At 45.1% G+C, this 27762-nt stretch overlaps 2 protein-coding genes across 5 annotated transcripts in view; one reads left to right on the forward strand and one right to left on the reverse strand.

Annotated features, from left to right (window-relative positions):
* The first annotated feature begins 1939 nt into the window (after window positions 1-1939).
* Window positions 1940-15803, forward strand: Mlana (melan-A). The gene is made up of 5 exons (XM_021634232.2): window positions 1940-2004; window positions 4093-4188; window positions 8766-8862; window positions 13068-13196; window positions 14539-15803. Exons 2-5 carry the CDS (start codon window positions 4118-4120, stop codon window positions 14605-14607), a joined length of 366 nt encoding a protein of 121 aa, XP_021489907.1. The 5' UTR covers window positions 1940-2004; window positions 4093-4117; the 3' UTR covers window positions 14608-15803.
* A 5671-nt stretch (window positions 15804-21474) lies between these two features.
* The window catches only part of Brd10 (bromodomain containing 10), an 85857-nt gene continuing 79569 nt past the window's right edge, over window positions 21475-27762 (reverse strand). For all 4 annotated transcript variants that reach the window (XM_060388264.1, XM_060388271.1, XM_060388270.1 and 1 more), the window contains one exon: window positions 21475-26644. In XM_060388264.1, the coding sequence (XP_060244247.1) occupies window positions 23031-26644 (3614 nt within the window). In that variant the 3' untranslated portion in view covers window positions 21475-23030. The remainder of the gene's footprint in view (window positions 26645-27762) is intronic.

The following is a 27762-nucleotide window of genomic DNA, read 5'->3' on the forward strand; positions in this document are numbered from 1 at the left end:
AAGATTTATTTATTATTTATACAGGGCACCAGATCTCATTATAGATGGTTGTGAACCACCATGTGGTTGCTGGGGATTGAACTCAGGACCTTTAGAAGAACAGCCAGTGCTCTTAAGCTCTGAGCCATCTCTCCAGCCCTCTTTACCATATTTTCCTAGCCTTCTCCATTCTACCACTTAGTTCTGTCTGTTCTCTGGAAAAAGGCTTCCCTCCCCTCGTACCTACGTCTTTCTTTCTGCTTTTGTGTCCCTTGCTCATTCTAGCCAGAGTCACTAAGTCTTCAGGAGACCATCGCCCTCACACACAGCAAGCTCCTGTTTGTAGCCCAGCCTGGAAACCAGAGTCCCAGGTTCCGAGAGAATACGTTCTCAGACATAGCCGAGAAGGGATCTTCGTGGTCAGTTCACCCAGCTTCTAGCTGACCCTCGTACTCCTTACACTGGGGAGGATTTGTCTGTCTGTGGAGTCAGTTAGCAAAGGAGACTACTGTCCCATGGCGACACATTTGATTTTGAAGTTAAGTAGAATTACCCCTGGTTTAGGGAGAGTCCAAGTAGGCCCACCTTTAAAGGGAAAGTTCCACCTGTCTCTTGCAAGTGCATGGAAACCTGCTGTCCTCAGTGGACAGTTAGCCCCTGGGCCACCACAAACAATGAAGACACGGACTGTGGGACTTGATTTCTGCATCTCAATCTACAGACTCTTGGAATCTTGGAGGCGGAAGTGAGGCACCCGGCTAGACTTGGACTTCAGACAGACTATCTCCACATTTGGAAGGGGACGCTGACCGTGAATTCAGATCTTCTTGCCTCAGCTTCCCAAGCGCTAGTAGTCATGAGCCACCATGCCCTGCTCACAAAATGTAACTGTTTAGTGTAACTTTTGTTGCTGTTGTTGTTTCTTGAGACAGGGTTTCTCTGTGTAGCCTTGGTTGTCCATAGACCAGGCTGGCGGTGAACTGACAGAGACCCACCTGCCTCTGCTCCCCGGAAGCTGGGATTATGCCACTGCACCCGGCTTTTTTTTTCGTGTAACTTCATCCCAACAACACATGAGACACTTAAAATAAATTTTTTGAGACATGTTTTAAAAACAACATTTTATTAAAATTTTCGAGGCTTCCCTACAATGTGTTTTGATCATGTTTCTTCTCCACCTCCTCCTAGACCCTCCTCTCTACTCCTACCTCCCCAACCGCCCAACTTTAAGTTCTCCTCCTCCCCTCCCCCTCTTTCTTCTTCACACATGGAGTAGGCATGGCGACATCCAACCACTCGAGGCAGTGGGCTAGGCCCTGGAGGGTGGTTGACGCTCCGGGGTCGCGCTGGTAAAGAAGACCCCCCCCTCTTTCCCAGCAGCTGTCAGGGACAGTCTTTGTCTCCTTTGATCTGGAGACCATAGGTCTTGTGCCTGCTCTCAGAACTGCCAGGAGGTTATGTGTGCAACTGCCCTGTTGTGTCTGGAAAGCGCTCTCTCCCTGAAGTCACCCATTCCCTCTCAAGATTCCAGTCTCCTCTTCCGGAAAGATCCCAGGGCCTGGCAGGGAGGGGTGTGACATGCAAGCCCCATCCAGAGCCGAGCACCCCACAGCTGGGGCACTTTTACAGTAAAAATATTACAAATAGGTACGCGACAAACAGACTAGTTCATCTGAAATGCAGGTTTAACTGGGTGCGCGGTAGTTTGCCTGGCAACTTCAGAAACAATGGCTTCCCTGGGGCACAGCGTTGGGATGTGGGAAACGAGGCCCACCGAGAGCTGTGGGTTTTTTTTTGTCTCGTTTCTTCTGAAGGGTAGAATGAGTTGGTTTCTTTCATGCCAAATAAGCAGTCACAGACAACCCGTTATGAACCCAAACTCATGACTATCATGAGACTCAAGATCAAGAACAAAAAAAAAAAAATTTTTTTTTTTTTTTTTTAATTAAGTCAGAGAAACCGTCTCCACACACACACACAGCCAGGCGGTCAGCCTGCAGAAGACTGAGACTCTCCTCCAGGAAGGTAAGAGCGCTGGCTTCTTAGCAACCCAACACAGTCCTTTTCTGTCAGAACGGGGCTCGGTGGGCTCCTCTGTCCCCGGTGTCAACAGTTTCCTCCTGTGTTTGTAACTTCTGGACTTTGCAGTCTCTCCTATTCCCTCTCATTCCACCATGGCTGCCACGGATAGGAATGACAGGAGCCTCTCTGCACTAGGTTTAGTCTGTCACCCAATGGGACATCTGTTGTCTGGCGTGGGGTGAGGGGCACGGTCCCGTCGCTGAGGCTCTGAGCTTGAGGCAGATGCGCACAGAAGCCGCTAATGCAGAATCAACTGAGCCTCTTCTCTGTCAACACAGGATTCACCCTACACTCCCCGCCAGGGAGGATCCCGGAGTTCAACTCTAACTGCCTTTTTATACCTGGGAAGGGCAAACTACCTGCAAAAATGCCCTCAGGGGAAAGCAGTCACGTGGGAAAAAAGAAAATTCTGATTCTCCTCCTCTTCCATCCTCCCTGTTCTTCAAATGGGAGCTAATTAATGTAATTTCATGGGAATGGACCTTTAAAATTTACAAAAACAGTAAGAAAGAAAGAAAGAAAGAAAGAAAGAAAGAAAGAAAGAGAAGGAAAACCTAACACACACACACATACACACACATACACAAAATGCCCACCACCACCACAATAGCATGAAGGGAGGCTTCCACTATTGCTCTTCAATGAGCTCACTCTATTTCTAAATACTGCAGTCCATGAGATTTTTTTGTTATTAATTTATGCAAATTTTAGTTTAAGTGTTTTATTGGGTTGGGTGTGGTGGTACACCCCTTTAATTCCTGCACTTGAAAAGCAGAGGCGCAGAGATCTCTATGAGTTCAAGGCTAGTCTAGCCTGCATATTGCATTCTAAGACAGCCTGGGCAGGGCAGTGAAACTCTGCCTAAAAAAAAAAAAAAAAAAAAAAGTTATAAATTCCTAGCCATGAGACTTGGATAGACAGAAATCGAATTGGGTGGGAGGGAAGACAATTTACTAGATGAACTCTGGTCCTGGCATCCTCAGTTCGTCTTGGGCAGTGTGTACTTGGCCAGTAAGACTGAGTTCCCTTGTTGAAAGGTGGGCTTGGAAGATGTGCCCTGTCACCATGTGCTCCCTGGCCAGGCCCAGCCTGGGGTGCTCCGGGAAACACCCCTCATTGAACAGCATAGCCTTCTGCTTGGCCAGAGGTTGATGACCGTGGTGATTCCAGAGAAAAATAAGATATCTTCTTTCGCCTCTCTGTATTATTGTTTTGTTTTTTGTTTTCCAAGACAGGGTTTCTCTGTGCAGCCTGGCTGTCCTGGAAATAGCTCTGTAGACCGGGCTGGCCTCGAACTCACATAGATCCACCTGCTTCCGCCTCCTGAGTGCTGGGACTAAAGGTGTGTGCCACTACTGCCCAGCTTCTTTTGGTTTTGTTTTCTTAAATTTATTATTATACAGTGTGTACATGTGTATGTGTGTGCATGTATATTTGGTGCGTGTGTATGGTGTGTGAATGTGTAAGTACGGTGTGTGAATGTATGTATGTGTATGTATGTGTGTATATGTGTGTGTGCGCGCATGTGTGTTACGTTCGTGATGTGCGCGTTTGCATGGTATATGTGTACATGTCAGCGCCCATGTGCATGTGAATGTGTCACCGTGCACATGTGGGGCTCAAAAGACAATGCTGTGGAGTCGGTGCCCCTCCCACCTTCACCCAGGGTTCTGGGGGTGGAAGGCAGCTGGCCAGACTGGTGCAGCAAACATCTTACACACTGACTCATGCCTCCGGCCCACCTCTTCTGTACTGCCTGCTGCCCTAGGCCAGCAGAGCTACAAAAAGAAAGAAGAGAAACCTCTGTTATTATAGTCAGACCAAAGGCCGGGGAAGACGCCCTCCCCCTGGGCTAACCCAGTTTTAAAGGCTTTGTTTCAGATGTAGTTTCCTCTTAGAAGGAGCCTAAGCTAGTTCTAAAGCTCTCAGAATTAGCGAAGGACGGCTGAATCCCCGCAGGGAGGACCTAGGGATGTGCTAGCTGACAGCCATCCTGGGGACAGTCTCTGTGCCCATGTGCCTTTCTTTCAGGTGTCCTGTGTTCTGAGTCCGCACAATGCCACGAGAAGACTCTCACTTCAATAACCCCAGGAAGGGGCACAGCTACGACCACGTCACAGCTGAAGAGTAAGTTACAAAGCAGGCCTTTCAGGGGTCCCAGTTCGCCACTTGAAGACACAGCCTGCTGACTTCTACCCCCACATCCCCCATCTACAAACTTCTCCAGTGTTTGCTCTCCCCAGAGGATAAAGCCACTGGAGGTCCTGTGATGGTCCCACCCACAGACAGTCAAGATAGAAGTGAGAGAAGTTAGCTACTGCTATTTTTGTCTGCATTCTTGGGCCTTCGCTGTTGGTTCCCAAGTTGGGAACTATCTGTCCAGAACCCAGACAACTCCTTCCTCAAACCTGTTCCATCAACTCCTCTCAGGACTCCTTCAGGTACTTTGTAGACAGAAGAGAGTTAAGTTGTTAAAGTGCCAGTGTGGGTGAGGGACACACGTGTGGGTCTCAGCCTGCGTGGACACTCCAGGCTGAAGCCGGGAGCCATGACTTTTGCCCCATAATACCATTCTACAGAAGGTGTCTGGGTTTCCAGGTTAATTAGTAATAAGTGTTTATGTGATTATTACTTCCAAGAACTAAGCTCATAGTTCGGAGATACCGCTCTCTATCTCTGAAAAGGTCCAGAGTCCGGTGGGAGAGCAAGGCAGGGAGTAACTCCGGGACATGGAGGTACCCTTAGGGAAACAGGACAAACTCTGCTTGGGTAGGAGACAAACCTGAGCAAGGACCCCAGACGGGCTTTGACTTTATTTCCATGGTTACTTCCCAGCTGTGCTTTTGCAACTGTTGTTATGCACCATAATGCAAATATCTGACATGAAGGGTATCTGATATGTGTGTGACCCCCTGCGCAAAGGTCCTTCAACCTGCAAAGGGGTCATGACCCACGGGATGGAACTGGTTTGGACCCTCTTTATGCTTTGTGCTCAGAACCCCTGCAGATCTGCTTCCTTTGTAGAAAATCTTCCGCAGGTTACACAGAGTCAGCCAGCAGACAAGGTAGAGGCTCCGTCGGTGGGATCTGGCTGGCAGCATTTCCAGGGGACTTTCCATACCACAGTATAGACAGCTGGGGGGCAGGAAGTGACCTATTCTAGCAAATTGTCTCAACCACATAGGTGGGAGATACTTTGCATATGGTATTGTTTGGGCATCTTTAGGATGACTCCACGGACTCTTTGTAAACTAGAATTTTATATATCTCAATTAGTAGCCCAGGAGTCCTGGCCTATCAGTTCTCTTCTCTCTTGTTGACACCCTTGGGCACTGCCTCTGTCTGAGTGAAGATGGTAGGCTATCATCTTTGTGTTTCCGCAACAGAGAGGGAGCCCAAGGGAAGTTTGGAGGCGCTGTTTTCGCCTGGCCTTCACCCCCTCTCTCTATGCCCCAAGTCGTGACCCCAGTATCTGCCTGCTGTGCTGTATGTGGGAACAGGCTTGGGGAAACTGGGCGATGTGCAGCGGGGCGCACATGTTGGGATTTGAGCACAGTGTGTTTGCTTATGAAGCACTGCGCTGGTGGGCTCAACGAAGGCAAATGTTTGCACAGACCATTTGGGAGTGAGTCACTGCCGAGCTGGAGGCTGGAGGCAGGGTGTTGCCAGCTCAGGAGGCTGATGGCCGAGTCACGCTTTGTGGTGGATCGTCGGCATCCTCAGCTGGTGAAACTGGCAGCGAGCAGCTCCCACAGCCAGCAGCTGGGCGGGCTGTGGAGAGCGCTGTGGGGTGATGCTGACAGAGCAGGAAGCAAACTGGCACAGGGTCTCCTCTTGGACGCTCCGCAGGGGCACACAGGCAAAGCAGCAACAGGGTTTGCAGAGGCCAGCGCTAGCGCCCAGAGCAGGGCATAGCAAGGCGGGTTTGGAGTTTGGGGGACAACAGCTTACAAGGGGCACCTGTTACTCAGTACCATCATCTACACCATGGCCTGGGTTCCAGCACAAGAAAAACACCCACTCAGTCTGCATGTGCAAGCCATCCTCTGTGCTGACATCACCATGGAGGCCCCAGCCATGGAGTACCTGAAACATCCAGTACGTGATTTTAAGCAGGGTATGAAGAACATAAGAACAATGGATGCACAAGGCCACCGATATCCGGACTTGTCCTGAAAGGTCCTTGCTCATCTGGCCGCCTTGTTTAGACAGGAGGGTCGGACGTAGGGGAGGGCAGAGGCGTCCTACTGAAACAATACATTTCTGAGGTTCTCGGTTGAAAGTTGCCGGTGAAATGGGATAGACGTGAGAAGCGGTGGAAGAGAGGGAACAGGATGGGAGCCTCCTGTAGAGGCTCCTCTGAAAGGCTCCGCCCAGCAGGGGATCGAAGCAGATGCTGAGACTCGCAGCCAAACTTTGGTCAGAGTGCAGGCAGCCTTATGGAAGAAGGGGGGGTAGAAGGACATGGAGGGCACAGGAGCCCCACAAGGAGACCAACAGAGCTAAAACATCTGAACCCAGGGGGTCCTGCAGAGACTGAGGCACCAACTGAGGACCATGCATGGAGAGGACCTAGACCCCCTCCTCTGATGGCGCCCATAGGCAGCTCAGTCTCCATGTGAGTACCTGAGTGAGGGGAGCAGGGGCTGCCTCTGTCATGGACTCAGTTGCCTGCTCTTTGATCACTCTCCCCTGGTGATTCGGCCTTGCCAGACCACAGAGGAAGAGGATCCAGGCAGTCCTGATGAGGCTTGATAAGCTATGGGTAGAGGAGAACTCCCCCTTTCAGTGGACTAGGGGAAGGGGATGGGGGGAAGATGGAGGGAGGGTGGGAATGGGAGGAGTTGAGGGGGGGCTTCAATCGGGATATATAATAAATTGTAAAAAATTAAAAAAAAAAGTTGCCAGTGGTACAATGAGGAAGAACAATATGAAGCAAATTCCCACAGCCGATCAAAAAGGGCTACCTGCCTGTCGCTGTTTCCTCAGAAGCCTCAGAACACAGGGTTCTTACACACTTGCATGGGAATAAGTCATCCAGGGAGCTAGATTCCTAGCTGCTGCCGCCAAGAGGAGTCAGTTTAGGCTAGGAGTGGGCCCCCAAAATCGGCACTTTAATTGCACCTCTGATGACTGTCCCAGGTGTCTGGGTGACTGAGGGGCCCGCTAGGCCAAGCAGTAGTTTCCTCTGGTGCGTCTGGCGTTCTTTGATGTTTTATGCTTCCAGCCACGTGTGTGTGTGTGTTCTAAGTACAATGTGACTGAGCATGAAGAGCCGGAGGAGAGCTCTGTCTGTGTCAAGATGCTCAGAGGGAGAGTGGAGGGTGAAGTTAGAGCATGAGCATTCTGGGAATTTCGTCAGCTGCCTTCAGTCATGAGAGCTATTGAACGCTTCTTGTGATAGCTTCATCCTTGTGACAGCGTTCTTCCAGGAAAGCACTGGACAGGGGGCGTAGTTCTGGCCTGACTCCTAGGGCGCCCTTGATGGCCCTGTAGTACCACCCAGCCCGCTGGTTCTGTACGTTCTGGCTGCGCAGCCTTGGGCATTTTGAAGCCTAAAATCAGCTGTATTGTCCCTGAACTGTCCCTCGCTCATAGGATGGCTGTGCTGACAGATGAAAGCATGCATCGGGTTGGGAGTATCACAGCGCCTGGCATAAAATGGTGGTGTTCAGAGGAGGTTCCCAGTGCCTGGACCATGCCAGTTCGTAGCTCTGTGTGTGGATTGGCCAACATGATCAGGACAGAGCTTCCCTCTGGCACAGCCATCCTCCAGGTCTCTCCATCCCATTCGGAGTTGGACAGGGCAAGCTTAATGACTCAACAACCTTGAGATGGCGGTCAGTGGTACTGGCAAAACTCCCTCCTCTGGTTCCGCTGCAGCCACTCAGTCTGGTACCAGTCATCCAGCTCTGAAGAGCATTTCTTGGCAAGTTGACAGTCACAGACAGTGTCCGGTCCCAAGGGCTGATCATGGTGAAGATGGGTATCAGGCAGATGCCAGCTCGCTGGCGCTGCCATGCAGGAACACAAGCCAAGCTCTGCCCCTGGGGTGTTTGCAGCAGCTGTAATGCTTCCCAGGTCCCTCTGGACACTGAACATAAGCACCTGGCTTATAGCTTCAGATCAGAGTCCTGATGCTCAGGACCAGATACATGCTTAAGTGACAGCATTACTGTGCACTAGATCCAGCTCAGACTCCTCTCTGATGCCACAGGGGGCCAGAGGTGAGTTTGGGGGCTGGGATGGCCTCAGGCTAAAACCATGACTGTCTCGTGGTAGCTCTGGGTGTCAAGTTGCTGGCCCTCTGAGTTTATTCTGTCCTCTGTGAAGCAGAGATGGTAAGTGGTGTCTAGGCTGCAAAGTTATGACAACTAGCATACTGGCTAGTACAGCCAATGGCTCATAGTCAGTGTTGGTTTCTACTTCCCTTTTCTGCATTGAGTTGGAGAAAGGCTTTCAATGAGCCTTGTTGAGAAGGGTCAGAGGCCAGGGCAGCCTTGGGTGCTCACACTTACAGGCTACTAAACTAGGCCCTGTCCTTGGAGGTTGGAGCTGGTTGGGCACCCCGTGAGGAGAATGACAAACTATTTGGACACTGGAAGATACTTTCCTGGACCACAGGAAGGGAGAAGTTGGTTGCTGTCTCACTGAAGTCTGGGACAAGTCTGAGCTGTGCTGGGCATGTCTCTCTCTTGGTCCAGGGCTGCAGGGATTGGCATCCTGATTGTAGTCCTGGGAATTTCTCTGCTTCTCGGCTGCTGGTATTGTAGAAGACGAAGTGGATACCGAACCTTGATGGTAGGTACCGGTCCCCTGCAGGGCCCGATTCTTCCTCTGAACTTCTGGGGATGCCCAGCATGTATGTGCATGTGTCTGCACATGCTATGGTCTGAGTATGGAGACTACAGGACATCCTTTTGGAGTTGGTTTTCTCCTTCCAGCTTGTGGGGGCTTGGGATCAAACTCAGTTCATCAGTCTGGGCAGCAAATGCCCTTCCCTGCCGAGCTGTGTTCCCGCCAATTTCAGGTTCTTCTAATTCTGTCATACTCAGCAGCCCGTGATGTTGAAGGTCTTACTGATGACGATCACGCAGCATGAGAAAACCGTCCTCCCCACAGCACATGGCACACCACTGAATATTCTCCCCTCATCCATCTCTCTGTCTGTTGGTCCTCTAATGTGCATGTGCAACCTTGTCATGAACGTTGTTAGGAAGGGAGCCTTCAAAATCTGAGCATTTACGGAGGTTCCAAAACAAAGGGCAGGCATTTTGAGGTCAGCAAGACACAGCAAGGTAGGAAAACTTAAATGTGATCTCAAAGGAAAACCAAGTACTACGTAACATAAAAAACAAACTTCTAAAAATAAAAGCCAGTGGGTGGGGAGGATGGCTCAGCAGTTAACTGAGTACTGGCTGCTCTTCCGGAGGATACAGGTTCAGTTCCCAGCACTCATAGCCTTCTGTGACCGAAGTCCCAGGGGATCTGTCAACCTCTTCTGGCCTTCACAGGCCCCAGGAGCACATATGGTGCAGGCATACATTTTGGCAAGACACCCATAGACATTAAAAAAAAAAAAAACCAAACAAACTTAAAGTCACTAGCTAGGCATGATGGCACCTACATGTTATCCCAGCACTCAGGAAGGCTGTGACAGGAGTGTAGCCACAATAGGCTACTAGGAAGAACCTGTTTGTTTGTTTGTTTGTTTTAAAAGCATCTGGACATGGTGGCACACACCTGTAATCTCAGCACTCAGGGAGGCAGAGACAGGTGGATCTCTGGGAGTTCAAGGCCAGCCTGGTGTACAAATGAGTCTAGGACAGCCAAGGTCACACAGAAAATCACTATCTCGGAAACAACAATAACAACAAGCACCCCTCCCAATTCCCAAACAGGCTTTCAAAAACCTCATTTCAAAATTAGATTGCCATAGAATCAATAAAATATACTGTCATAGGAACAGCAAAAATAGACTTAAAAACACCACTGAGCTCAGGAGGGTGAAATATGGTGAAGTGGACCAAACCTTTTGGGAGTGTGAACCCCTACTTCCCAAGACTGCAGAAAACCTCTGCTCTGAGCCCAGGTTGCCTCCTTGGCATGTTCATGGTGCCAGCTCTCAAGCCCGGGTCATACTCTCACTTATTAAGTGCCTTCTGTCTACCCATCCAGCTGAAAAGCTTTTGTCAGGAAACCAGGTGGTGGCTTTGTCTCCTCTCTTTCCCCGGTTGCTCTTTTTAGCTGAGGGAGGGTTCAGGACATAAGCCAAAGAGGCAAGGTACACTGGACCCACACACCAAGCAGAGGCCTCTAGATAGAGTTAGCACTGAAGTGTGAACAAGACTGCAAACAAACTGCAGGAAAGCCTGAGATTGCTTTAAGCCTAGAAATCCTGCCTGTAGGATACACACCACTGCGCATGTTGAGTGTGTGTGGGGGCTTCACTTTCTGCCGCCCGACTCCATCTGTGTACCCTGGCATGGAGTGATTACACTCCCTGCAACTGGTTACTTATTATTTGGTCTTCTCACTCATCTTCCCCTTTCGAAAAACAGGCACGTAAAAGTCACTGGGCTCAGTGGTGGTGGCACACACCTTTAATCTCAGCACTTGGGAGGCAGAGGTGGATCTCTGTGAGTTCGAGGCCAGCCTGGTGTACAGAGCAAGTTCCAGGATGGCCAGAGCTACACAAAAATAAAATAAAAGCTACTCGGTTGTAGGGCATCAGGATTTGGCTTCAATGTCCATCACTGCCTTGCTTTGTTTTTGTTTTTGCTTTAAGTTTTCCAAACTTCACAGGCCCTATTCTACAGTTAGTCATGGCAAAATATGACAAAACCCAATGCTTATTAGTTTTTACTTATCATGTCTTCATCTTTTTTTTAATCTTAAATTGTACAGAAGTATGTGTGTCTGTGCACAAGAGGGCCTGTGTCCACAGAGGCCAGAAGCGGGTCTCTCTGGGGTTGGAGCTACCGGTAGTTGTGAGCTGCCAAATGCAGGAACAGGGACTTGAACTTAGTCTCCATAAGAGTAGTCAATGCTCCCAACTGCAGAGCCATCGCTCCAGCCCTGTTCTTCAATTAAAAAAAAGAAAAATGTTCAGCCAGGCAGTGGTGTACGCCTATAAATCCAGCATTCTGGGAGGCTGAGGCAGGTAGATCTCTCAGTTCAAGACAATCCTGGTCTACAAACTGAGTCCTGGGCAGCCAAGGTCCCCATTCGCAACTATTGGATTGGTGGGACAAAATCCCAAGACAGTGATTTCTCTTCCCTTAAATTCTTCAAGTTTAAGAATATAAACAGCAGCCAGGTGTGGTGGAGCACACCTACAGTCCCAGCAATCAAGGCAGCAGAGGCAAGCAGATCTCTGTGAGTTTGAAGCCAGCCTGGTCTACAAAACAAGAGAAACCCTGTCTTGAAAAAACTAAAACAACAAAAAAAGCAAAGAGCACATTCTCTTACCTCTCTCTGCTATCTCACTGTAAGAGTGCCGGGCTGCAGAGGCTCACAGCCATGTCTGGTCTTTTGTACGAATTCCAGATATTAGACTAGAACTTTTACCGGCTGAGCCATCTTTTCAGGCCATATGTTTATTTGAATTAATACTAAAATCCTGCTTTGTGACTCTCAGATCTCTCCTAAAATCTAGCTGGCATTCTCCAGTCTAAGAACTTTAGGCAAGCGTGTTTTAATTATGTGACATAGTTCAGGCAGTATTGTTTTTTAGCTTGCTTTCTATTATTGTGATAAAATACTAAAACCAGCTTAAGGGGTTGGACAGATGGCTCTGTGGTTAGAAGCCCTGGTTGTTCTTCCAGAGGATGCAGGTTCAATTCCCAGCACCCACATGGCCATCTGCTACTCCAGTAACAGGGAATCCAACACCGTCACATAGACATACATGCAGGCAAAACACCAATACATATAAAATAAAAATGAATAAATCTTAAAAAAAAAAAAGAAAAGAAACCAACCTGAGAAGGGTCTACAGGGCTTAGAAATTGGTTTCTTTCTTCTTTTCTTTGTTATTTTTTTTTTTGAAGGATTTCTTATTCTGTAGCCCAGGCTAGCCTCAAACTTTTGCTTTGGACTTCCCAGTGTTGGAATTAGAGAGGTATAGCATCCCTCCTAGTTTCTCCTTTCTTATTTTTGTTGGGAATTGAACTCACGATCTTTGGAAGAGCAGCCAGTGCTCTTAACCTCTGAGCCATCTCTCCAACCCTAAAACAATGGAACACACAGGTGAGTCACCAAGTACAGTTCTTTTAAATATATATATATATATTTATTATGTATACAATGTTCTGTCTGCATGCACACCTGCATGCCAGAGGAAGGCATTAGGTCTCATTGTAGATGGTTGTGAGCCACCATGTGGCTGCTGAGAATTGAACTCAGGACCTATAGAAGAACAGCCAGTGCTCTTAGCCTCCAGCCCATCTCCTTTGTTATTTAAAATTTTTTTTCTGTGCAATTTAGATGTGTATGAGTGTTTGCCTGCATGTATGAGTGTACCACATGTGTGCATGTTGATGCCTGGGACCCCTGGAGCTGGAGTAACAGATGGCAGTGAGCTATGATGGCGGTGCTGGAATAGAATCTGGGTCCTTTGCAAGAGCAGCAAATGCTCTTAACCACCAAGCCATCTCTCTAGACCATCTCCTTATTTTTGGAGGATAATTTCACAAACTGTTCATTTTTGTAGAGTCAGTCTTCTCTTCCCAGCTCTCCAGTTAGTGACAGCGTGGTGCCAGGCACTGCCTCTGTGTTTTTTCTTTAGTTATTTCTGACAACTCTGAGAAGTGGGTTGTATCATCTTGTTACTACAGACCTAGGAATTTGCAGATAAAGGGAGCAGCCTGAGGAGGCACAGGAAGTACGTGGCAGCAGCTAGCTTAAAGCCTGTTTTAAGAACATTGTTTCCTTTTTATTTCCTCCAAATGCAATCAGTTATTATTATTATTTTTACCATTCATTCTTATGATTTTCTATTTCAGGACAAAAAGCTTCATGCTGGAACTAAAAGTACCTTGATGGAAAGATGCCCGAGTGAACAATGCTCATCTGAGGGTCTTGGTCACCAGGATAGCCCACTACCTTCTCAGGAAAAGAATCATCAGCCTGTGGTAGGTAGAAATTGTGTATCTGGGTATTTTCATCTCAGCTGCTTTTAGCTCAAGTGAACAAAGTGATTTCTGTTTAAAAAGTAATGTGAATATAACTGTTAACTGACCAGCAATTAGGGCTAGGATCAATGGGAGAGTACTTGCCTAGTTTGCATGAGCCCTAGATGCAATCTGTTTCTCCCCCATAAAGGTCAACATGGTAATTTTTGCTTTGTATGTTTTATAAAAACAGACACACAAGCAACCATGAGAATAGGGTTTCTTAAGCCGTATCTTCTTGGAATTAGAGTTTACAGTCAACAGTAAGAGCTCCACACGTAAGAGCCACAGGAAAATATCCTCCTACACAGCTGAACCAGCACCACACGTTAAACACTTGGAACACAGTAGTTTGAAAGTTTTGTGACACGTATTTCAGAGACAGATTATGAAAATAGAGACATTACTGACTTTTGAAATGATTATACTGAGGCCCAAGTTAAATATTTTATCTAATGTGCCAGCTCTCTAAAGGGGAAGCTACCTGGCATTTAAGTTCTGCATGTGACTTGCATGCATTTCTGCTGTACAGTACTAGTGCACAGTAAGCCTAGCAAAAGCAATGATTCTGGCATCAGACGGACCTGTTTGATCTTGGCTCTATGGCTTTCTATTCTCTGTGGTTTAGTTTCCCCCTAGACAGCATCTCCTTGAACTGTTATGGGCATTAACTGAAAGGCTGATGCATCTGTGCTCAGTGGGTAGATGAATGTGTCTTCCCAACCTCCCAGGTGTTGTCTTTGAATGATGTCTCTCCCTGAGCTGCCCCTCCCCCAGCCCTAAATGTGCCCGTAGACACAACTAACAGGGTCTATGTGGTGGAGATAAAGTGTTTTGAGTGACACATAGAATTCAAGAATTTAGGGGCGGGTGAGGTGCCTCAGTGGGCCACTTGCTGTCAAACCTGTCAACTTTTGAGTTTGGTTCCTGGGGCCAACCTGGTAAAAGGAGAAAACCAATTCCCCAAATTGTCCTCTGACATCCACACAGGTGTTGGGGCACAGGTGCCGCACCCATAAACAAACTAAGTAAATAAGTACATGAAAATAAACAAAAAAACAATTCTTTCTGAATTATTTCTGAAATAATTGTAAAGAAATAAAAACCAATTCTAACATGAACAGCCCATACGTATTTGTGAAATTTAACAACTCCTCCACTGGGCAAAGAGAATATGTATGAACAGTTATAAGCTCCAGCCCACAGCAAAGGTATGAACATGATGCAAACAGGTTTGCTCAACCCCTCCTCCGAATGCGGACACGGCTGCCACACTCATGCTCTCCCTTCCTCATCCTCACAGGTTCCCAACGCTCCACCTGCCTACGAGACGCTCTCTTCAAACCAGTCACCACCACCATACTCACCCTGAGAGCCAGCAAACTGCTAGGAGTGCTGAGCTGACCCCCCTCATGCTTTTGCCGTAGGCTGGGTAGATGCTGTGTGCTGCTTTGTTTAGAATGCCGCTTCATGTTCAACTCTACTGAGAGGCCAGGGTTAGACTCTTGATAGGGCAACTAGAGGAACGATGAGAAATACTAACCTGGGAAAAGCTTCAATAAACATTTAAATTCATACTATCTGTCCCAGCAGGAATGCTATTAAACCATTAATAACAGTGATAGTAATAATTATTATTATTTTGAGGGGTAGAGTCACATGGATGGTCTGGCAGCGTCTAATTTGTGAAGAAAAATTATTTTTTTAATTTTTATGTGTGTACCTTTATGCATGTGTTTTCACGCCACTGCCTATTGAAGCCAGAAGCTGTTGGATTTCCTGGAGCTGGAGTTACAGGTGGCTCTGAGCTGCCTGACCTGGGTGCTGGGAACTCAGCTTGAGTCCTCTGCAGGCGCAGCGAGCAATGTTTAACAGCTCAGCCACCTCTTCTGACTTTCAGCTGATTCCTTGAATGAGATGCAGCTAACTTGCAAATTACTACCCAGCTCTTCAAAGCAACCCACTGGCCAGTGTGGCTGTGCAGAGTTGTGGCAGATGTTATGCAATGCTCAGAAAGCATCCCATTACAGGTTTAAAAACAAAAACTTATTTCTCTGAGCTGTTAGGCAGGGAGCTCCGTGGTTTAAAATGATCTTCCACTAATACACTGTAAAGAGTCTCTTTCTCCCCCTCCTCCCCCACCCCTCTCTGTGTGGTGTATGTAGTTGTGAGACAGGATCTCTCATTGAACCTGGAGTTCATCGATTTGGCTGATGGCCAGGGAACCTCACGCACCACCTGACTTCACTGCTCAGGTCTGGAGCTAAGAGTCATGTGCTGCCATACCTTGCCTCTATGCGGTTCTGGGTCCCAAACTCTCAAACTTGTGTGGCAGGCACTTTGCAGACTAAGTCACCTTCTCAGAAGCAAACAAACTAACAAATATATGTATATATGTGTTAAACTATAAAGTTTAGTTTTTGAGAACTTTATACATGAATACAGTTTACATCAGTTCTGTCCCTTTTCCTTTCCTAGCCACGTCCTCCCATGTCCCCACCTCTGTTTTTCTCAAATTCTGTGTGTATATATGTGTGTTTGTGCAGATGTACATAAAACCTACAGAGTCCACGTAGTATCGCTAAGAATCTCTATCTTGAACCATACCTATTAAGTAGTCCTAATTATATTTTACTTCAACACTCATAACAGATGGTAAGTTAATTTTCTGTTAGGCCTGAAAGTGGTGTAAGAATTTTAAAAAGTAAAAGCGATTTTGGTTTGGTTGATATCTGTGTATTAAGTGTCCTCATGACAATGAAAACAGGGCCCATCATTTCTGCACATACTCCAGGCTAGCTGGCCTGAAAGCTTCCAGCCAGGTCTATGGAAGTGCTGGGGTCCCAGACATCCACGCACTACCACACCTGACATTTTAGGTCTGCAGGGAGCCTTCAGCCTTTGCATAGCAAACACCTCTGCCCACTGAACCATCTCCCTCATCCCTTATTTAGTTTTTAATTTTCAAACTTTCAGAAGAACATACAGAAGAAATTACAAAGGACCAGACCAAAGATTCTCCAGTGGGTATTACTGTTTACATCATGTGATTTTTTTTTTCTTTTATCCTTTTTTCTTTTTGGCTTTTCAGAGACACAGTTTCTCTGTGTAGCCTTGGCTGTCCTGGAACTCACTCTGCAGATAAGGCTGGCCTCAAATTCAGACATCTGCCTGACTCTGCTTCCCAAGGGCTGGGATTAAAGGCATGTGCCACCACAGCCCAGTGTGCAATTTCTTTCATATCCATGTGCCAATTATCTTACATTTTTTGGTCAACTCATTATTACTGAGACAAGCTGTCATGTAGCTTGTGACCAGGCTGTTACTCCTGACTCCACCTCCCATGTGCTAGGACTACAGTTTGTTTGTGCAGTACTGGGGATTGAACCTTGGGCTTCATGCATGGTAGGCAAGCACCCTACCGCCTGATCTACATCCCTATCCTCTTATGAAAGAGAATCTGGATACTTTTCCCATGATCACCTTTTAGAGCAGAGACCCTCTAGCTGTCTTCTCCTCCCTCTGCCAGAAGTCAGGCTACCTGCGCCCCATGTGTCTCTGACTGCTGCCTGCACTCAGGCCTCACAAGGGAAGCAAGTCCAGCTCCTCCTCCTCGCAACTACAAAGCAAACTTACAGTCCTACCACGCGCCTTCGTCCCTGTCCCTCAGCACTTATCCTGCTCTGGCTAAGTCACATGGAGCAGAACCTCCCCAAACTCAGAAACCCCCTTTGTCCTGAGGATCTCAAGGCTCCTCCCGTCAGGTCCCTGTCATGCTGTACATGGCAGCTCTCTCCCTCCCACCGAAGCTCCTCTTAGGATCTGAGAGCCTGCTTGCATCTTGTGCTGGATAGTTTATGTCAGCTTGGCATAAAGTCATGTAAGAGGAGGGAACATCAACTGAGAAAATGCCTCCATAGGCAGACCTCTGTGAGTTCAAGGCCAGCCTGGTTTACAGAGGACGTTCCAGGACCTCCAGGGCTACAGAGAAACTCTGTCTTGAAGAAAAACAAAAAACAAACAAACAAAAAAAGATGAGGCTGTAGGAAGCCCACAGGGAAGGATCAGCTCATTGTGCGTGGGACCACCTCTGGACTGCTGGCCCTGCTTTTAATAGGAATCCATGCCAAGCAAACCAGTAAGCAGCAGCCCTCCATGGGCTCTGCATCAGCTCCTGCCCTGTCTGAGTTCCTGTCCGTCAGGACTACAATGTAAAAGTGTAAGCCAGAGTGTACAGTAAGCCTTTCCTCTCCACTGTGCTCCTCACAGCAGTAGAGTCCTCACTAGGACCCCACCCCCAACTCCCCACTCCTGCTGCCAACCACACAGTCAGGGCTCCCTCTCCTAACAGCCTCTGAAGGGTATTTGTGTCAGTTCCTTTTCGTGAACATGATGCTCTCAACACTTAAAACACCCTAAATGCAAACTGGTACCTCTTTCCTAAGTAGAGCTATAAAATGAAAATAATAATAAAAACATGTCATTGTAAAGAGCCATGAGCCATGAGCCTTGCTTTCTGTTAGAGACATCACTAAGAACCACAGATAACTCAAGGCTATTTACAGAAATCTTTTCCACTACGCGATTATTTATTTACGGTGGAGTCAACAAATCACTTAACATACGCATAACATTAACAGGACCATTTCTACCAGGCTAGATTAAAGGAATAAATACAACAAAACCAACATTCAATGAGATGAGGGACCCATGCCTTGATCCTTAGGCCTCTCCAAGCCTCCCACACTGTCAGACAGTGACAAATCCCTTTTCCGTGTGGACAGCCTCTCCTCAGTATCCCTCCAACAGTGTCATGGTGACAAATAGTAGGCTTGGGCTGAGTCACCACAGAGAAATTAAAATGCTTGCTGAAAGGAATAGGAGGCACAAAATTTAGCATCCACACCTTGGATACCCATTCAAGTGTGGGTTGCCTCAGGAGCCTTGTGCCATGTGGTGCTGGGAGCCTGTGTAGTGACAACTGAAGAGTCCACCCCATCTAGATGCTCACACTGAGTCAGGGACGGAAAACCCATCAATGTTAGGGCACTGGCGTCCTGCCACTAAAGACCAGTACCATTAGCCCTGAGGTTGAGGCTTGGAATTCAGTGCTTCAGGCCTGGACTACAAAAACAAGGCTCATGGAGGGGAGATCCTTATAGACATTGTAGGTACAATTGGCTTACTTACTGATGAAGAAAAACCTAGGAGATCAAGTCCACTGGTAAGCACAGGGCTCCAAGCCTCCACTGCAGTGTGCCCACTTATGGGCAGAGAAGGGTTCAGAGCATGGTGCTGCTTTGGCCTCTTGTTCCCTGAGAGCGTGGTGGGGACTAGAGTGGTCAGAACCCATGACTAGTTTCCTCTGACCAGAAGCAGACTTTTTCCGTTAGCCGAATATACCGGGCAAGTAACAACACCTTCACTCTGATAGCAACACCTTTCTTCTCTCCTCCAGTCCTAACATTGTTGTCTGCTTGAACCCGAGGCTCAGTGCTCTACAGACTTCCCTTGGAGATTCTGATATGGACATTGTGATTATTGCTATGGTAAAGAACAGGCATACTTATGTAAGAAAGGAACAAGCAAACTGTAGCTCTTTCTCCTTCCTGGGGTCCTTGGCCACCGGCTGGTCCTCAGAACAAGGGAGTAGAGGCAATGAACTGGTGATTCAGATGGCCCTCAAGTACACAGAATGACCTCTGGGAACCACTTCAGTAAGAGAGCTCAACTTTATTTGGGATAAACAAAGGCTACGGTCCTTAGGGAGTGGGCAGGTGGGTGGCCCCCAGGATTGGGGTACATAATTGGTTAAGGCTAGGGATTCCAGGGCTGCGTTAATTTGCATTTGACAGCACGGTCCTATCATATGAATGAATGGGAACACAGTACTTATACATTATAGGATAACTGGGGAGGTGCTAGAAGGGAACTGTGCTAAAGGTCATATACTAACCAGGCACGGTAGTGTGCAGTGGTGCATGCCTGGTTGGTATACGACAGTGCAGAGACAGGCAAATCTCTGAGTTGGAGGCCAGCCTGGTCTACAAAGTGAGTCCAGGACAGAAAGGTACCACAGAGAAACCCTGACTTGAAAAACAAACAAAAACAACAACAACAAAAAAAAAAAAAAAAAAAAAAAAAAGAGGAAAAGAAGACAAACAGTCATATACCAGAAATGGTTAGAGGCATCTATGCCTAGCTCAGAAAGGCTAGTCTCTCCTGGCGGACTGCAACCTCAAACAGCAGGGTCCTACAACAGTAAACATCTGGAGAGGCCCACTTGACTTGAAGATAGCTCAGATTTTCAAAGGAACGGGAAGGAGTTTTCTACATTTTCATCTTATGACTTGCCTTTAACAGTTTGGTCACTTGAGACATCAAAATCTCTTAATCTCAGGCAATGGCAAAACCATCTTTAAGGTACTTAAATGTGAACTTTAGGTAGAAATCATCATTTTTAATAAAACCTAAAACCGTGAGAAGAAAAAAATAGCATGGAAAAAATGAAGCAAAATTTCAACAACATAAAAACATGGGTCAGAGAGATAGCAAAGAACAGTCAGAGAAAATTTCTGAAACTGAAGACTAGGTCTTTTTTGTTTTATTGTTGTTGTTTTTGAGACAGAGCTCCATGTATCAGGCTGGTCTTCAACTATGTATCTAGAATGGTCTTGAACTTCGATCTTCCTGCCTCCATCTCCCTGGTGCTGGGGACTAAATTCAAGGCTTCATGCATACCTGCTAGGCAAGCATTCTACTGTCTCAAAACAAAGTAAAGTAGCCTTCAAATAAAAAAGCTACCTAGAATTCTAGTCAACAAGTATGTATCAAACATTGTGTGCCAATTGCTGGGATGACAGTGGCTGATGAGGCCCCTCTTAAAAACAGCAGGCATTTACATGGTTGTGAAGGAGTGCTGTCCTCAGATGAGAGCCAGACACGGAGCAATGAGAACCTATAATCAGGCTTTAAAGTCAGAAAAAGGAGATGATAAGCCTCAAAATTTCTAGAAACTACAGCCCAGTACAGCAAAGAACAAGCAGGAGGCATACTCACACTGCTTTTACTTCTACTCCAGGGATTCAGTAGCTTACACCAAGCTTTCAAGATTGGGGCTGGTGGGGCTGCAGGGATGGCTCAGTGGTGAAGAGCAGTGGCTGCTCTTCCCGAGGACCTAGGTTTAATTCCCAGCACCCACATGGCTGCTCACAACTGTATCTCTAGTTCCAGGGAACCTGACACCTTCACACAAACATACACGCAGGGAACTGAAGCCTGGGAACTCTGGAAGAGCAGCCAGTGCTCTTCACCACTGAGCCATCCCTCCAGCCCTCAAGAACCAAGTTTTGTTTTAAAAATACTGATAGGGACATGGGGAAAAGGAGGAGTAGGTGATCTAGGAGATCAGAGACAGAACTGGCAAAGGCACTGTTTTAAAGCATGAGTATTCATTCTGAAATGGTAAGAACGGTGGTTATGTCTGTAATCAATGTATTGAGGTAGTATAGATCAAGTGTTCAAGGCTAGCTTAACCTACATTGACAAAAATAAGTAACTCCATTTTCCCTTCTACACCTAATGTGTGTGTGTGTGTGTGTGTGTGTGTGTGTGTGTTGTTTGGGGTAGAACACATGAACTTGTGCAAATTAGGCGAACACTCTGCCCTTGAGTTATTGGTATAAAACAACTGAAAAACATGAGTAATATTTTAGGAACACTCGTTATCCTTTCCACTTTAATAACACCATTTTAATGTAATGTGAATGGGAATCTTTAGGTCTCCTCTTTTTCTCTTCTATTTATGTATGTGGGTGTACATGTTGTCTGTGTGGGTCCCTGTGGACCCCAGAAGGCAATGGAATTACAGGCAGTTGTGAGGTGTCAGGTATAGTGCTGGGAACTGAACTCAGCTTTTCTGGAAGACCAGCAAGTGCTCTCAACCACTGAGCCATCTCTCTAGCTGTTTTCTTTAAATAATGAAAAGATATCCTAAAATGATATTTATTTTGTGTGACTTGCTTAAGCCTGCTCTTTCCATCTTGTGGGTCGTGAGGATTGAACTCAGGTCTTCTGGTTTGGTGGCAAGCACCCTTATTCACTGAGCTATCCCATAGCCTAGGCCTTTTCCTTCTACTATTTTAAATTTGAGACTAGGATGCTGTGCTGAGGCTTAATATTGTAAGCGGAATGTGTATGTATCAGCCTCTCAGTAAGGTAATAAAGTAATAAAGCTCCAGTAAATACAAAACTACCTTTTATTTACAATGAGGCACATTCTTAAGCACTACAAATTCAAGCCCTGAGTCAAACCAACTGAGCCACAAAATTTGCTTCATAAAAGAATTTAAGCAGCTGCTCTATAATCTGAGTAAAAGAAGAAAGAGCACTACTATTTTCTCTCACTTTTAATTTCAAATGACCAAGTAATTCATGTTCTTAAACATAATTTTGGAAGATCAGTAACAACGAACCAATACCCCAATTTAAACAGAAATGTGCGTGGAGAATGACGGTGACCACCACCACTCTGCACTCCTTCTGTAAACTCTTACGAACGCAGATCATTAAAAACAAGGTTTGCCAAGCATGGAAGTGCATGTCTGTGGCCTTGGCACACTCAGGAGGCCAAGGCAAGGCTAGCCGGCGTGATTGGTAAGTTCCAGGCCTGCCTAGGGACACAGAGAACCCTTAAAAAAGCTTTAAGAAACATGTTTTACATGTATAGACATAAACCAAATACACTCATCTGAAAAAGACAACATACATTTGTTTTGGTTGATAAAGAATTTAGCGATTAATTTTTTTAAAAAATGTCTGAAACCACAGAAATTTGAAAGAAAACTTCAAAACAGAAGTGAAGTAGAACTATGGAGAAAGAATGTGAAGCATCAGATTCATGTCCTGGCTCTGCTCCCCACGAGCCAGGTAAGCTTGGACATGTCACTCAGCTCCCAAGATTATTGTGAAAATCAAGTAAGATACATGAAAGGAAGCTCTGTCAAGTATAAAGCCTCTGCAAGTGCTATTATTTCTATACATGTCCCAATTTTAATGCAAAAATTTAAAGGACTATTTTCATTTATATCATGTATTCTTTCAGTGGACAAGAACACATTTTAAAAATGGTATTCAAGCAAAGAAATACAGCAACTCAGTTTATTACATGCAGATTCTTCTGCATTGTTGCTAACAGTTCACTGGTCCAAAATTACTAAAATACTTAAAAAACTATACATTATGTAAACAAAACATAAATAAGACAGTATTGTTCTTTGTACATATATTTAGTACAGATTATTAGGGATTTAAGGAATATGTACAATTTTACACCGTAAATTGCATTTTCTTAATGCATAAATATATATATATTTTTTTACAGAAACAAAAATAAGATGTTACTAATGACACAGAATACTCTACTGTAGATACACCACAACAGTCCAAATTCAAGAAGAAACATCAATATAAGTGTGAAAAGGCTAGCTTACGTAAACTAGTCAAGCTTTACTTTGTTCAATTTATGTTATATAAACAGGTAAATCTTGATGACATATTTTGAACAAAGAACCTTGGAAAACATCCTCACACCAATGAGTGAAATGGTATACTTTCCCCTCCCCAATAAAACAAAGTCTTGTGCAAGCTTGTGAAGATACATTAAGACACACACACATACTTGTACACACAAGTATGAAAACAAGTATGTTTTCAACGGTATAATAAACAGTTAAAATTTTTATGGGAGTTAAAACAATGCCCCATTATACAAAAACTGGCTCATTTAGTCTAAATTCAAGATGCAGCTGTGTCAGGTTTCTCTAAACAAGATGACGGAAAAGCAGGGAAGACAGAGGAAGGATTTTGACTAGCTGATACAACAACTTGAGGAAGAGATGAAGACAATGAAGTTACCTTAGATGCTGGAGTATTTATGGTATTTAAAATGGCGCCTTCTGGGCTAACCAATAACTTTTTGACAGAGGTATCCAAATGAAATACCGATGTGCTACTTGGCAGTGGAGGATTACTGGAGGAAATGGCAGAAACCAAAGATGTCTTGGCCAAAAGAGTAGCCGGAGAAGACTTAATTACTGAAGTCAATGCTGCCGGTGGTGCAGGTGGAACATAAAGTTTAGCAGGTGTGTTTGCAATGTCTGGTGTTGTATGTACTGTAGAGAGAGAACTTGGGCTTCCAAGAGAGTTTACAATCTTTGTTGAGTTTCTTACAGAATGTTTTAAAGGCTGTCCACTTAAAGAATTATTTGATGTCTGTATAATCTTCTGGACAGAATTATCTACTGGTGTAGGCAGTATGCCTTGGCCACTGTTAATAACTAAGGGGGGAGGTCCATATTTTGGATTAGTAGCGATAAGGAGGACATGGCTACCAGCTCCAAGACCTTGTGGCGGAACAATAAACCGGGCTCCATTCATCATTATTTGAGTACCTGGTGCCAGAGGGGTACTGGTGTTGATAACTATTTTTTGCTGAATACAAGGTTCACTGAAAGAAGCACCTGCCAGACTAGTTATATTTGATGGGGGTGTACAAGTGTGAATGGCAGAGCCAACTGCAGAAGAATTGTTATTGGGAGTTGTTTTTACTAACGAAGGGGACAGATGCTGGTTTGGCATAGAAGTAACATTGGAAATATTAATTATTTTACCTGGACTTGGTGAGAGGGATGATAATTCAGCTTGAGGTTTATTTGTGTTTGCATTTGTTGGCACTGTAGTTGAATTCCCTGGTGACTGAAACTGGAGAGAAGTTCGAGACTGTCTTTTAGAGAGAGATACAGGGCGTGTGGCTCCTGGTACTGTTGCTGAATGTGGAACTGTGTTGATTATTTTTGGAGATGTAGTCACAGGTGTAGGCAAGGCAACAGGGATTTGCAAAGCTGATGTCAAACATTTAGGAGACACTGTTGGTTGTGTAGTTGAAATGAGAACAGATGATGCAAGGTGTCCCGTTTTTACAGTTGATATAGCCACAGTGTTTCCGAGATTTGATGGGCAAAGTCTATTTGACAAAACAGGCATAATTCTTGAAGAGGTATCATTTCCACTGACTAAAACAGGAGGTCGTGTCCCAACTAAAGCAGGGGATGAGGTCACTGAAAGGGAACTCAAAGGTCCATTTACTCCTGTTCCTGACAACATGTTTGTAGCTCTTGCTGTAGAAACCACTGACTCATTAACAGGAGGAAGGTTTTGACTCACAATATTTGAGCTTGCCGGAACTGAATTACCACTTGTAGACAAGGGCGAAACACAGCCCTTACTACTTTTGTCTTCTCCTTTTGGCATTACGCTTTGCAATATATTAATTGATGACATAGCTGGAAGATTTCCTGAAGGATTTATAATTGCTTGACCTATGTTTAGTCCAATTTTCACATCTTTAATCTGAGACACAGTTGGTGAAGAATTTATTTTTATTGGTGCTCCCACTGTAGATGGAATTAGTACTATTTGGGGTTGCTCTGGAGTCTTAACATATGTTTTATTCAAGGGAGAAGGAAGTGTCTGTTTTAATGATTCCGCAGCAATAGCTGAGGATGAAGTGCCACTGGGAACTGGAGCATTAATAAAAACTACTTTCTGGGTAGAGATACCTGTAGATGTTGGTGCTGGTGCCATATTAACTGAGGGCCCACTGCCAGAAGGAAGAATAGATGGAGTTGATACCAGCATAAGTTTCTGAACTGGAGTCTCACTGAGCACGTCTCCATTTACTGCTGTTGTTGTGTCTGCTCTTGTAACTGGGTAACTTTTTGTACTATAATCTACTTGTGGTTTAGCTGATGTAGGAATAACATTTGCATTGGTTTGTCCGAAATTTCCTGCTGATATGCTAATTACACTAACGGAGCTATTTGTTGTTGATGGTAGCAGTGAGCTGGAAGGAACAGAGGGCTTCAAGGGTGAAGAGGGCACGTATGAAGTTTTTTCTATGATGGGGCCCGCATAACCACTGCCAGAGGGTTGGCCTAATGTAGGTTTAAGATTTTTCCCCAGGGGTGGATGAAAGCCACATGAAATAGAAACAGAAGTAGGTGCTTGGCTAAAAGATGGGAGACTAGACGTAGTGGTCATTCCAGCTACTTGTGAAAAAGCAGGGGATGATGTTGATTTTGGCACCAGAAATGCCTGAAGTTGAGGTGCAAAGGTGAAAACAGAACTTGAAGATAAACTGTTAGGTGAATTTTGTTCCGGATTGGTTTGTACTTTTACGACTCCAGTGTTCCCACCTCGAGTCCTAACAAGAATCGACTGTGAATCTCTTATACACACAGTTTTAAGTTCTTGCTTTGCCTCAGAAGAATCAAGAGTTTGCTGTGAAAAACAGGCGAGGGAACTGCCAGGATCTGCAGATTCATTTAGTGTGGTTGCTGGTAACAGAGGCTGAACTGTTGAAGAAATGGTGGGTGAAGTAGTAGGCTGGGGGAATGTGGCTGATGGAACTGCATTCTTGACTTTTCCTGCGTCACTCTGGCTAGTCTTACCTGGTGATGTTAACACATTACACACAGAGGTCACAGGCGACAAAGGCTGTGATCTAGCATTCACATTTGATGAAGGTGTAACTGTCTTACTGAAAACAGTATTAGGCAGTTGGGCAGAAACAGAGGTGACAGGAACAGATATTGAAGAACAGTTTACACCTGTAGTCTGTGGGGAAGAGGAGCAGTGTTCTGTGCCTTTCTGCTGAGGTGGTGTTGTCTCTTTTGCAACTGCTTTCCCCTCTTTGTGTTGAATCACAAAATTCTTCGGCAGAATAAGAACTTGCTGCATGATCTTTTCTCCTGTTTTAGAATCTACCACAGGCTGCATATGAATCTTGACAGAACTATTAGGAAGGTCCACTGGCAACCACTGACCACAGGGCATTTTGTATACCATCTGTAAAGGTCCTTTTGTACTGGTGAGGCAGGTCAATGCTGGCTTTATGGGGCTTGTTTCAACAGGAGATAGAGCTGGCTTTTCCACAGCAGGGACACTTCTACCTGTGGAAGGGGGCAGTTGATTTGTTAAGGTCACTTTGTTCCCAATATTCTTTGCAAGCAAGGCCTGAATAGGTTTGGTCCCTTTCTGAAGAGTAGACACTGGTACTGAATCCTTTGAAGCAAATGACTCTGAAAATGGCAGTTCTGTAGGCTTGGATTCATTCAAACAGTCAATCTGCATGTCGACTTCTAAGTTCTCAATTGATGTCTCATTTGTGCTTAGCTTTACTTTCTTCCTTGGGGAAAGCTCTTTTGTGCTATCATCCAGGTAACTACTTTGTTTGGACTGTCGTTTAAGTGGTTTAGGCAGTGATTTTACTACATCTTTAGAAGGCAATTCTTTTTTCAACAGCTTGCTTCTGGCCACAGGAAAGCCTATTTCTGATAATTTCATATCATCTGAAAATTATAAAAACAAGCATCTTGTTTATAGAAAACAATGACTGAGTATCAACAATTATAAAAATTAAAGTCGGGGAGGGGAGATGGGGAAGAAAGGGTGGGACTGAGAGGAGAACACAAGGAGGAGGCTACAACCTGGATGTAAAGTTAATATTTAAATGATGTAATTAAAAAATTAAAGCCAATCTTTGAGGAGATAATTTAATATGTCTACTGTACAGTCATTCTAAAGCTTCTGCACTACCTAAAAAGGTAACAGTGACCTTTGACATGCTCACTTCCATATCCCAAATATGCTTAAGAGTGACCTATTACTGAAATTAGTTTTGGTTTAATCCTGCTGCCAATGTATAACTGTTAAGAAAAAAAAAACTTGCAGCTTTTAAAAAGACGTTCAGTTTAACTTGGCTAGTTTTTTTTTTTCTCTAGATAGGGAAACCTTTATACCATAGAGGTTGCTATTCGATACTATCTTTAGAGACTCTAAATGAAACAAATGTTCAACCTTTCCTATTCTTTACCCTTAAATAATTTATGGCCAAATCTGGTCAAATGAAGTTCACTTTTACAGTTCACAAAAGACATGAAATATGTTAACATATTACTAACCATAAGTTTTCATATAAACTGCTTATATAACTAAAGAAGGCCGTTGGTGAGTTGAAATGAGTCACATGTAATTTGGTCTAGCTACCCATACTTATTTGGAATGATGTGTTTACTTTGGTCTCAGTCAGCCTTTAACCTTGGCCACACCTCATTTAAAAAAAAAAATCTTTGAAATCTTAAGGCTTTGTCATATTCATTTACAGCAAACTTGACCAACAGAGCTTTGAGAGCAGTAACAGTAAAAAGATAATCAATGAATTCTAAAAGGGCAACAGATTAGTTGTGTATGACCTGGAACAAGCGATGAGACATATATAATTTAGGATTAGGCACTGGTTCCGGAAACACTTAGAAATTTAATAATGACTTCCAAGAAACTGCTTAACAGGATATGAGTAGTATTTCTGTAAAGTATCAGATTTCTTCAATCATATCTACTAACCAGACTACCTTTTGCCTTCACAACAAACAGAAATTATGCTTATAGTTAAAAAGTTTGAATGCCT

The sequence above is a fragment of the Meriones unguiculatus genome, chromosome 1 (assembly GCF_030254825.1).
Source record: "Meriones unguiculatus strain TT.TT164.6M chromosome 1, Bangor_MerUng_6.1, whole genome shotgun sequence".
NCBI lineage: Eukaryota > Metazoa > Chordata > Mammalia > Rodentia > Muridae > Meriones > Meriones unguiculatus.

Bases quoted from the DNA above. Each gene is read 5' to 3' on its own strand.
- Mlana (XM_021634232.2), top strand. From the start codon at position 4,118: ATGCCACGAGAAGACTCTCACTTCAATAACCCCAGGAAGGGGCACAGC. The intron at 4,189-8,765 runs GTAAGTTACAAA...CTCTTGGTCCAG, and splicing joins GACCACGTCACAGCTGAAGA to GGCTGCAGGGATTGGCATCC. The intron at 8,863-13,067 runs GTAGGTACCGGT...TTTCTATTTCAG, and splicing joins GTGGATACCGAACCTTGATG to GACAAAAAGCTTCATGCTGG.